This window comes from Amphiura filiformis, chromosome 6, assembly GCF_039555335.1.
Source record: "Amphiura filiformis chromosome 6, Afil_fr2py, whole genome shotgun sequence".
Taxonomy (NCBI): Eukaryota; Metazoa; Echinodermata; class Ophiuroidea; order Amphilepidida; family Amphiuridae; genus Amphiura; species Amphiura filiformis.
In genome coordinates, this window is record NC_092633.1 from 66,977,928 (window position 1) to 66,991,142 (window position 13,215).

The 13,215-nt window shown below is 34.6% G+C and overlaps 1 protein-coding gene across 1 annotated transcript in view; it reads left to right on the plus strand.

The window, feature by feature from the left end:
* LOC140155874 (DNA ligase 4-like) overlaps positions 1-5,024 on the plus strand; it is a 55,507-nt gene extending 50,483 nt beyond the window's left edge. Inside the window, exons 26-27 of the mRNA XM_072178868.1 lie at positions 2,287-2,396; positions 4,728-5,024. Of these exons, the coding sequence (XP_072034969.1) occupies positions 2,287-2,396; positions 4,728-4,875 (258 nt within the window). The 3' untranslated portion in view covers positions 4,876-5,024. The remainder of the gene's footprint in view (positions 1-2,286; positions 2,397-4,727) is intronic.
* The last annotated feature ends 8,191 nt before the right edge of the window (positions 5,025-13,215 follow it).

Sequence of the window (13,215 nt, forward strand, 5' to 3'; positions counted from 1 at the left end):
TGATTTTTAACACTTTCCAAGATCTTTTTGTATAGTAACTTTTTCAAGAGATTTAGAACAAATTGATACCTTTTCAAGTAAATAAAAGGTGATATATTAAAGATTTGAGAGTCAAGGGAGACCTTTTCAGCAGATGTGTGAGAGAGTTCAGACTTTTATTATTTTGATTATCAGTGTTTGAGTACACTTTCTTTGTACAAAAGTACTGGAGCTTTCTAAATATCTGCTTTTTGCTAGCTTTTTTTAGCCTTTTCAGCTTTTGTATCTGTGGTCACTCACACCCCTGATATACAACCATTAGAACCAATCTGAAGTCCATGATCATTGCAGGCAAATATTCAAATTACACTTATTGCTTCTTTGTTCTGTGCAAAAAAATGGCTGAAATGCATGAAGTGATTTATAATGCGTTGGTAGTTGATATCAAAAGGAAGCTTAAAAATTGGTCAGCAGCACTCACATTTGTGATCCAAGTAAAGAAAGGGATAATGGAATACATGGATGATAATAAAAAAAAGGAAGGTTTTATTTCAAACTCTAATGGTGACCCGCAGGTCAAATTGCTAGAATTTGTGATAGTGATTGATAATGAATAAATAATTATTAAGTGAACAAATAACTTAGTGAAGAAAGAAAGAATGCAATACTGCAAGAAACAGATAAATAAATAAAACTGAATGACATTATAAATAAGTAAATCAATTTACGGAAAAAATAGTGGGAATGAAAAGTTGACATAGTGACAGATATCCATTTTTGGATACGGTATTTTTCACTATTTTACTACCGGTGTCATAGATTAATATTGTTGTTAACATGGCTCCATTGTTGCATTATGTTCTTAATTGCATACACACCCACATAAGGCATAGCCATACAAATAAGTGTTGACACTTCACCTGTGACTAAGTGACACAGTACTAAAGAAACTAAAAGAAGTTACAAAAGGACATTAAAGGACATTCTCCATGTCTAATTTAAAATTCAAAATCTAATATTAAGGCCAGAGTAATGGAAGACACATTCGTCCACGCCCGAATTTGAGATTTCTTGATTTTGATCAACACTAAGATGTATTCTTTCACTTGAAACTGATAAAATACAACTTGTTAATATTTACACGTATTTTTGCTTGATTTATTTCACTCTTTTCAACTCTAAAAGTCACATGGCTCAAGACAGCTTAGTAAATTGGCGGAAATAATGAGTCAGAAATGCGCGAATGCGAAATATTGTGACTACGCAGCGATTCGCTGGGCGCGTGACGCCGGGCGCAACTCTCTGCTGCGTATGTCCAACGCAGTCAAGGCGCATTCGGTATGTTTTTAACGCCGCAAATGCGGTGTAAACAAAACACAAATTTGCAGTCAAAATGCCACTTAGATTTTTCAATTATGTTGAATTTTGGCAGACTAAAAGCAGACATTATAAATTCATTGTTGCAAAGACCATGCACCAGGTACAGCTTTTACAAGCGTGAAAGTCTTGCCGTTTTAAAATATAAGGACATTTTGTGCATAATTTTGACATTTTTTACTAAAACGTCGATTTCTCATAGTTCACTTTTGACAATATTGCACGATTTTTGTGACAAGATAACTCGAAAAATATGCAAGCAAAAGGTAAACGTTTTGCACTGTCGTTTAGAGTACATCAAAGTCTAGGGAAGGTTTTCTCATTTTTTCAAACTATTTGTTTTAAACAACAATATACACCATTATGTGCTGAATCGGATGACAACATTGCTTTTTTCACATGTTTTTTTCAATATTTCGAAAAAAGAGAACAAATTTCAAAAAAATAAAAAAACCTTCCCTAAGTTCATGTCTCTTCTTCATTAAAAGCTAACTGATTTTTTTTTACTCCGAACTGATTTTTTTTAAGTTGTCACAAAAAATTGGGGAAAAAAGCGATTTTTTGTGATTTTATCAAAAACTCTGAGATTTTTGAAAAAATCTGACGTCACCATGGGATTCCTTGACTCATTTCCTTTCCAAAAATGTATAGTTTTATATACTTTGGAGATACAATTCAGAAATAATGATGCTCGAAAAGGTCCATGTTCTCTCCCATTACTCTGCCCTTAAAGCCAATATTGATTTTTATAATTTTGTCATAAAATAGTTAAATTTGGATATTAATATTTAAACTCTAATAAAAATGTTGCCTTACAGTGTGTATTTGTTGTCTGCTTGTGATGAAAACATGTTTCTATTCAAAGTTAATGAAATGGAAATGGCAGCCACAATGTGTTGCTCATTTGATGTCAAACTATTGATGTTTCAGCATATTCAAGATAGCAGTCTTGATCTTGTTGCCTTGGAGATGCGTTTCTATGGCGCTACCATCAACGAGGAGCTGGGGGAAGATACAACTCATGTGGTGTGCGATCAAAGGTACACATTTCAAAAAATAATTTTAAAGTTGTAGTAACCATGTCTGTATCTCATTTCATTTTATTTTTCCATTTATGACTTTTTGCTATCTAAGACATTTTGCTTAGTCATGCAATGTATGTGACATGATCTGGTCTGTGGAGGCCAAAGGTAGCAAATTTAAGAAAAGTATAAGAAAATAGACATCACAAAACCTCATAACTTCATAATCAAATATGCTAGACCTTTGGTGTTTTCAGTATATGATAGCATGATGTTTGTACAAGGTAATAATTATAGCAATTCAATTTTCAAAAATGCCTCCTTTGGCCTCCATGGACCAGATTGTGTCACATATGTAACATGCTTAGTAAGCAAATTGAACTTTGTAACACAAAAATTAATTCTTTATTTTCCATTTAATATTCCTACTTTAGATGTAACAGACTGCATTATACTAGGAAACCCCCAAACATTTTCTTCCAGTTCTCCTGAGCTATCTATTAAATTTAACAACAAAGAAAACAAACCACAATAATTAATAGTAAACAAAAGAAATGAGATATTTAAGCTTCCCAAGAACAAATGCAGTATCTATTTATTAAGTGCTAGCAGGTACTGATTTTACTTTCAAATATCTTGATCCTTAAACTCTGACCCAAATCACCAGAATTTGCCCAAAATTGCAAGCAAAATAAATAAAAATAAAAATAAATGTAGATATTTATATGGCGCTTTATGCCGTAAACAGCCTCAAAGCGCTTTACATTTATTCCACCGTCATTAGAATATGTCGGAACCACGTTTGCAGCCTACAAGTGGCGCAGGGTCCATCAGTACAACGACTGTGACTACCCCTAACAGCTTCCCATTGCACCTGGGTGGGGTGAGGCAAGCGAGGCAAAGCACCTTGCCCACGGGCGCAACACGGTGGTGGGACGGAGAATCGAACCCACGCACGTCGAGCAAGCTCTCAGATTATGAGTCCAAGGCCGTAACCACTGAGCCACCGTGCCCTCAAAATCCCCCAAAAGCCTCCCAGAATCAACCTAATGTTGTGCGGCACCCCAAAAATTCATGTTTTTGAAAAATCCACCCAACTTTTTCAAATATCCGCCCACTCGAAAACAATTCCTGTCTATGAGCCTGCACTACAATATATACTTGCACATTTTCCCTTGAGAATTTAATATTGGTGTAACTAAATAGCATTACATTAATTATTCCACTACACTAGTTCCTTACAGTATTTCATGAATTGGTATTGTTACTTCTCATATCAGTAAGTATCTAGGATAGGTTACCAGCCAGCCAGGAAATTATATATTCATATTATGTTTTATTATTTAGTTGTGACATGTTTTAATTAAAGTCCCCATGAGCAATTATTGATGTGTGAATGTTATGAGCAGACATTTATCATTGATTCTGTTTCACTTTGGATTTTTTTAGATTCCTGCATGTACTATTTAGAGGTTAATGACTGCACATTTTGAGAGTATTGTGAAATATATAAACATTGTGCTTTGGATCCAAGGAATATCTGAGGAACCGAGGGATATTCCGAGGTCTCTTTGGTTACAAATTTATGAGTGATTCTCTAACATTAAAAACAAAGTAAAACATAAGAATATGTCACCTGCTTTTATCAATGACTCAGCATTAGCAACATTAGACTTATTCACCTTGATTGTGTCACACATGTCAATGTAACACCCATATCTTGTGAATTGGGATTGATCCGCCCCATGTGGGGCCTAATTCAAAAGTGTGCATTTCAGTGTAGAATGATAATTTGTGTTGGCAATAATGAAATCGAGATATAGGCAAATATAAGGAGCATAAACACAATAAAAACATCTGAAAATAAAATTAAAAAGTTGATATGTGCCAGGGATGTGGGAATTCAAGACCAGTAAGAGCATGTTATGGTAATAACTTAATTTTCAAAAGACTTTGGTCTGGGTTGCTCAGATCATGTACATTTTAAGATTTGTTCTATGGATTTTCCAGCATGTGTGCCAAAATAAATACCTAGTACTCATTTCATTTCCCTTTTCCTCTCCTTTCCATTCCTACCCTCCTTCATTCTCTGTTTTCCAGTCACTTTATGCATTCCCTTCCATTCTTCATTGCCCATTCCCTTTATTCCCCCTTTCTTTTTCCCTTCCCCTTCCCTTCACTGTTCCTTTATCTGTTCTGCTCCTTCCTTCCTTTCTCCAACCCCTACCCTCTTTCATTGTTCATTCCATTTTTCCCCCTTTCTGACCGTTCTGACCTTCTCTTCTTACAATGTATATGATATTATGTTATATTATAATGACATCTTACACTTCTCTATTCTAATTGCAGTGATGTAAGCAGACTCCAACAATATCGCGCCCTGGACAGAACCCGGCCCTTCAAGCGCCATATCGTGACCAAAGAGTGGGTTAGTGAATGTATTGAATCAGAGAGGCTACTCACAGAAAGACATTATCAGCCTGTACCAGAAGACTGATTTATTCAAATATTGATATATTTGTGGTAATACATCAATCACATTCCAACATCATGGAGGCTCTGTCAGTGATTTTGTCACTCGGAAAATCTAAGCAATCATCAGATTTATGCTGTTTAGTATAGTCATGCTTTTGACTGTGTACAAATATCTAAACTCAACCCAGAAAGTATCGAAACGAGTATAGATGGTCAGATATATTGGGAACTGAAATATATAGCAAAAACTTATTTCATGTATATAAAGCGCAGCTTTCTCCTGCACAATTTGATACCTCTTTTGTTGCTCTACGATATCATTTGGTTGAGTTATGGGCGCTTGAGTGGCTTCAAATCAGATTTTGAAAGTTGCACTTAGCTCCTATTCAAGCCAAATGTAAGCCAAATGCGTTGTAGGCCTACTGTGACCAATAAATGACCATGATTGCTTTTGTCCGCCAAATTCAGGCAGTGATAGACAGTGATAGTGGGCACATCAAGTATATTGAAATGTCAGCAGAAAGAGTTCATGAGATAAGTCAGAGATAAGTAAAGGGTAGCAACTTATGATGGAAGTCGAAGGAGTAAAATAAAGTAAAGCTCGTGGTTAAGTAAACAGAGCACATCGATGTCCTTTCAATGTCTTGATGGTGTGTGTGGGGGTGTGTACACGACGAACTCATTTGGCTTGAATAGGAGCTAAGTGCAACTTTCAAAATCCGACTTGAAGCCACTCAAGCGTCCATAACTCGACCAAATGATATCGTAGAGCAACAAAAGAGGTATCAAAATGCGCAGGAGAAAGCTGCGCTTTATATACATAAAATAAGTTTTTGCTATATGTTTCAGTTCCCAATATATCTGACCATCTATAATCGTTTCGATACTTTCTGGGTTGAGTTTAATTGTGTACTAAGGTTATTGAACCATTAGTGTTACAGTCGAATAGCATGACACAGGCTACACGGGCTAAAAGGTGCCATTTATTCCGTATTTTGGTCAAGAGACTTTATTATGAAAAGAAGAATTGCCTAATCACCAATTAACCTTGTCTGACCAGAGTAATTATGCCACACTGCTAGTCAAGTGGTCACTACTTAAAAACAATCATGACTTTGTAGCTTCAATTACACCTATTGTATGTATTGTGCACTAATTGCTCAATGCATCCCTAGGCATAGACTAGTATACTAGTCTCATCCTGGGAAAGGTAAAGAATCAAATGTTTCATTGTTTGTGTTTCTTTGTTTTTGAAATAGAAGGTCACACTGGAGGGATCAGAGTAGAAACCAAACATTTGTCTGATTGTGATTGTTTTCACATCAATGAGCTCAAGTATTGTCTGTTTGCTTGAATAACTTTAACTTGGGATTCCATAAATATTCTCCTTCTTTTTTCTTCTTTTTTTTTGTCCTATTGTCATGTTTTGCAAATGGCTCAAAGCACAAAAACCTCCAGTATCTGTGCTCAAACATGCGAAATATTTTGTCAAAAAGATAAAAATCAGGTTTTACAGAATAGAAATTAATTGATTCCTGGCAATTCATTTTGCTGGCTCACATTATGTATGATATTTCATTTGCTTATTCATACTAGCCTTGTGAGCAATTTAGAGAAATGGGAGTGTAAAAAAGTTGAACTTTTTTGTGCTCAGCACAACTACTGCAAAAAAAATGCACAAATAAGTTCTTTTATGTATAGGTATATTTTAAAAAATTGTGAATTTGAATACAAATGAAGTACTTCAAAATTAGCAAAGCGCAAAAAAATTACACATGGAAAAATGGAATTTGACTGTTTATAAGCATTCACCAGTCACACATTATGCAAAGCAAAACTAGTGTAGGTGCTGCACCCAACTGTGTGTATGCCAATCTGATGATTCTATATCAATCCACAATGATACAAGTTTTCATCAGTTATAAGATTAAGGGGTGGGGTATGAACGTTTGGACAGTATTTTATTTTGGGACATTAGAGCACATCAGACATATCAAATTGCGTTCTGAATACGAAGAATGTCCTTCTGATATCAAATAATTTTGATTTTTTTTTAAATTCGCAATGTAATACAAATTTTATGACAAATGATTAATAATTGATATTTTTGATATTTAACAGTACTTGAAGTAAACTTTATAAATCTGATGATACTTAAAGTGTATGCAGGTGGGATGAAAAGCCGACGATCAATTGAAAATTTTGACCTTTCGTATTGAAGATGTGGATTTTTTTTCCCCAAAACACAAAAAAAAATGAGGTCTTTTGGGGAAAAAATCCATATCTTCAATATGAAAGGTCAAAATTTTCAATTGATCGTCGGCTTTTCCTCCCAGCTACATACACTTTAAGAATATGTCGTTAGATTTATAAAATTTATTTCGAGGACTGTTATATATCAAAAAATGTGAAAAATATCAAATTTTAATAATTTGTCATAAAATTTGTATTATATCGTGAATTTCAAAAAATGAAAATTATTTGATATCAGAAAGACATTCATCGTATTCAGAATGCAATTCGATATGTCTGATGTGCTCTCATGTCCCACAAAAAATGCTGTCGAAATGCTCAAAACGCTCATTCCAGATCCCTTAACAAAGTATAGGTATGATTTTGTTGTACTTTTAAATGGCAGATATTAATGCAGGCATCATTTTCTTTTTAATAGAACAATGCATGACCCCAAGGGGAGTGCATTGTGAACAAATCTTAAAGTGGAACAATTTTTTTCAAAATCATATCCAGTCATTAACCTTATTCATAAAGCCATAAAATGGTGTTTTAATTTCCGTTTCATTAGCCATAAATATTCCTCGTTAGTGGTCCAAAACCTCTCACCTGTAATTAGATTGACCTTGCCGATTCCACACAGAAAACGTGCAATTCTTTAAAGGGGAATATTGTAATGTCATCTTTCCCTGGGAAAGATCTGACAGCAGGCCAGACCATGGCCAGAGGGTAACATGAGTAGGTTTCTTTCACCTTGAAGGCATGGATAGTCTTGCAAATATGGGCTAACTTTCCCCTTGGTCATCCAATATGCCATGAATTAGTAGGACTACAACTAGTATCTACATGGTCAGTTTATTTCCACATCTGTTATTTTTATGCCTGCCTTTAAAGTGGTGTGCCCCCGGGGGTGCGCCCATGCATTGGCAAATTATCAAGGCATGAAATCCACTTAACCAAAGGGAAGATGTTGCCTACATATTCTTTTGTTTTATGTAATTGTTTATGAGTCGGTATAGAACAGGTCGTGTTTTGACATGATTTAATGTTTACAATGTGTAAATTAATGATACAGCCAACCATTCAACTAAATTTGTCATGATCTTCAATCTAGCAACATTTACATGGGTACGACTGGCCAATTTATCATGATCTTCAATCTAGCAATGTTTACATGGGTACGACTGGCCAATTTATCATGATCTTCAATCTAGCAATGTTTACATGGGTACGACTGGCCAATTTATCATGATCTTCAATCTAGCAATGTTTACATGGGTACGACTGGCCAATTTATCATGATCTTCAATCTAGCAATGTTTACATGGGTACGACTGCCAATTTATCATGATCTTCAATCTAGCAATGTTTACATGGGTACGACTGGCCAATTTATCATGATCTTCAATCTAGCAATGTTTACATGGGTACGACTGGCCAATTTATCAGCCTCTAAGAACAATTTTGATTCAAAGAGGGCTATGTCATGTAAAATTGCTAAGAGATCTAAAAGCTCAATAATAAATGGTTACTCAGATGATGATACTACGTTATCAACCAATCAGGGCACTGTTGAAAAGTCAATTTTCATTTAACATTCTTGCCCACTTAATAAATGACAATATGTGGAAACTTCTATCAAATTTGACCTTGTAGTAAGATGTAATTGTCATGTTGGTGAAATACAGAGAAATACACAAGAAATGTGAAGAACTTTACTATTTTAAAAATACAATTATTTCATGTAACAAACAACTCATTTTGCTTCATTGCATCACACAATATGTATGTAACACAATCCGATCCAACCAGATCAATTAAAAGGCAGTAAATTTGAAATTCAGTGTGATTTGGAGCAAGAAACAATAATATACATAACAAATGTGATATTAGCGCATAACTGTACAGCCAAGTATGCTATAATTGAGTCAGATATAAAAATGCTAGTTAAGCATCTGACGATCAACTCCCCACAGCCTGTGATTAAAAAGGTACTTTTACAAAAAGGTGCAAAATTAACCATGGGGCACACTGTTTTACCGCTGCATTCAGAAATTTCAAGCATCACAACAAATCATACACAAGTCGTTTCTGTGTTTGATTATCAGGTGACATCAAACGCAAACTATAGAAAAATTATCAAATTCGTGGACATCGTGGAACATACTCTTTGCGTGGCTGTGCGTAGTAAGCAGTTGTACGCATGAGATAGCCTCGCTAATATGGACGCGTAGAAGTAGCGTTATGCTGGCGCGTGTAGTTAGCATGATTAGTCGCGGAGTAACAAGCGTAGTTGAATGTTCCACGATGTCCACGAATTTGATGATTTTTCTATAGTATTTTTTTTTCTCTGGCTCTGATTATAGGAATGTATGGATTTCTGTAATAACGTACTGTCTTGGTTACTATGACAGGTGAGGATGATAATCACTCAAGTTTGAAAATAACTTCCTTTGGCCTGGTAAAATAACAGGTGTAAGCAGATGCAACTCTGTTGCCCTCATGTAATTACCATTGGACACAATGTATCTTTGTCTACACCTGTTGATTGTGTTGTTCCATGGGTGATTCATTCAATCTTTCTCACCGCAATATTAATTAAAAATTAATAGGTTTCACCACTATCAGCTGCTTTTGTTCAAAACTCTTTCAGAACTGCCCACAGAGGTATTTCTCAGTTCTCACTATGCACATTTTTATATGCATTTCAGGAAACAATCATGATAGAATTGTTGACTTTTAATTTTTGTCAAGGTGTAACAAGTGAGATATCCATTTGTTTCGATTTGAGATATAGGCAAATATTACTCATCAAATATTAAGAATATAATAAGAAAATATGTGACGATCTAATACCAAAGGGCTGTAATGTTAACATTATTACTTTTTGTGATATCGGACACGCAACGTTTCCTCAAAGTAAGCTGTACATTGATATTACATGTCCCTGTTGCTCAGTAAAAGAGTCCGGAAATCCTTCAGTTTCTATTGTTTGTTTGTTTTTCAATGGACCATACCTCTGAACAAGCTCTGCACCCATTATAGCCTATTCGTGGTGTAATAGGTTCAAAAATGCACATATATATTGGATATTTTTAAGTAGTGTGTTAATTAAATCAAGCTTTATAGGGTAGATGTTGGTGGCATTAATGCAAAAAGTTTGAAAATGGCATATATCACCTTTTGGCATCTCTTATGATTATGATAAGTGTCTCCCCCTTAATGCATTGAATTTGGGTACAGTAAAACAAAATTAAACAAATTTCAAACTTGCACACATGTAACCATGTTTTTATGTTAACCATGTAACTATTTTTTAATTGTTGGCTAAAAATGTTCATGATGGACACCTGGGGTGGACAGATTGGTGGTCATACCTGTAGTTTTGTTATTTTATGTGTTGTTCTCAAATGAAGATTGGTGTAAGAACAGTTATATGTTATATAGCCTATATTGAACACAACAGCATGGCGGTTCTTACACCATCCGACAGTTTATGAAATATGAAATAGAAAGTATGTATGAAGAGGTTTTACAAAGTGATAACATTTGTGTATTGATAAACCATGTATAAAGACAAGTGTTTTATTCTAGCTAGCCAAGTTTCATGCATAACAGCTGCAAAATTAATGAATAATTATTGAATATTCATGATTTTCTGCTGTTTAAAATTTGATACAAATATACCAAATACATTATCATTTCGTGATGTATGATATCTGCATTCTGATAGAAGTATTTTTCTGGTAATCTGGTAAAGTTGTAAATGTAATAAATAATCATCAAAATTCGCAATAACATTGTAAGATGATGTATATGTATATATTTATATATTTGGTATACGTTATTTGTGTAACATAATGTGTATATGTCACAACTAAACAGAAGTAGTTTTTTCATATTTTCACTCGAAGTATTAAAATGAAGTTCCATAATATCCTTGTTTGAGTATTACAATGAAGTTCCATAATATCCTTGTTTGATTTATTTGTTTGTGCTTTACCAGATTTAATGGAAACATTATGAAATTTTTCTAGTAATGTGTACTGAATCAAACGCGGGGGAAATCCCAGAAAGGTTTTTTAACCGTTAACCGCACAATTAACATTCTGCAAACGTCACGGAAACGGTATGAAATCATTTTAGCCATTTTTGGTCACATTAAGGCCGGGCCATGTTCCAAAACCTTGTTAGGAATCTAACCAAGAGAATGGTTGAAGATCCTTTCTTACGGCAACAATCAACACCAACAAAATTAGGTGAACCGATGTACATCAATTAAATTCACCAGGACAAATAAGATAATCGACAGCATGTCACGTAATTTCAAAAGGCATTACCGTGTAACATAAACAAAGAATCACAATTACTACCGTATCAGAGCAAATGCACACAAACAATGACGTTACCTTGGCAACCAAGATCAAATAATTATTGTTGGTGTTTAACAGTTTTACATTTCCTTCCTTTGTACTTATAATGTTTTTGATTCCTTTCTCTCTTCCTACTCCCTCGCTTCGTCTTTCCCACTCTTTCTCTTTCTTTGCACCCTTCTCTTCTTCCTTCTCCTCCTGTTTCTTCTTCATTTTTATTATTTTCTTATCATGCTAATATACAGGACATGTTACAATCACAGACGTTATTTGATTAGGTAGTGACTTGGTTTAGGTAAATAGCAGATGAGTGCAAACCTCAAACCTCAAACTTTTAATTTAAACAACTTATTGTCACGCATACTTTTATAGGTCAGAGTATTTATTCAACAAAAGTGTTGAAGTCAGAAGCCCGGTCAGAAGTTCAGATGGTGATACCTGAACGTCATATCGATAAAAGTATTTTACTGTTTGCAGGTTTCCCTGTGGTTTTCATCGTAACGTTAGCATATGCATAGTGACAAAAGCGAAGGGAATCATTAAAAAACTAATAAAAAAAATAGAATTATTAAATTTATGATCTTTGTGGATCGTTAATATAAGTTCAAAATTGTGCTTTTCTTATTTTAACCCTTTCCATTCGTCTTTGAGTTTCCGAGAGGGCATCCAAACCTAACTGTAGGGTTCTGATTTCACTCAACATCGCGGACCGCGTTTAAGGTCACAAAGGTGCTAACAAGGGAAGGTCAGTGATTAGAGTTAGTATTTTCAAATGTTTTAGATCGGAAATGTAAGTGCCTGCTTGAGGACGGCATTGATATTAGACGAGTACCCCCGGGTTATTTAAAGAAATTGTCTTGTCCCATGTACAATAACAGTCAACTATCTACCGAGGATAGCAATACATTTTATGGAGTAGTCTATCTATACTGATGAGATCAATAAACTGTCTAGATGAGTCTACTATCTATCATGTCTATTGAAAATAGCAAAAATGTCTAAACAGAAAACTGTCTTCTATGTAGCAATAAATTGCGTAAAACAGTCTACTATCTACTGATGATAGCAACACAATGTCTACAAAAGATTGATATCTACTTAAATAATTTGTTCTGAACTGTCTGCTGAAGACTGGAAGAGTACTATCTACTGAAGATAGCAATACATTGTATAGAAACGTACTAAATGTAGCAATGCATTCGGTCTAATAGCCACTGAAGATAGCAATAAATAACTTATTAACATTATACTTTCTACTGAAGATAGCAATACATTGCTTAAAAAGCAACATACTATCTACTGAAGTATAATACATATCCTGGATCGACCAGTCTACTATCTACTGAAAATAACAATAAATAAGAGCTGCCAGTCAGTTTCACTCGAAAGCGCGTGAATGCAGGCCAAAAAGCCCCAAAACAGGCTGAAAATAAATAAAAACGCAGGAATTTGAACTCACAAACAACCTGAATTCAGGTTAAAACCTGAAAACTGGCATCTCTGATAAATTGTCTAGAATATTGTACTAGACTGCTATCTACTGTAGATAGCAATAGAGTGTTTGGAGCAGTCTCTGTCATCTACTGAAGATAGCAAGAACCATAGAACAGTAAACTATCATGACTAAATAATACTATTTACTGACTATATAGCCAAGGACAGTCAACTATATCTACTGAATAGCAATGGATAGTCAGATTATTATCTTCTGAAGATAGCAACAAATTGTCTAGAGCAGTCTACTAGGCCTATCTCAT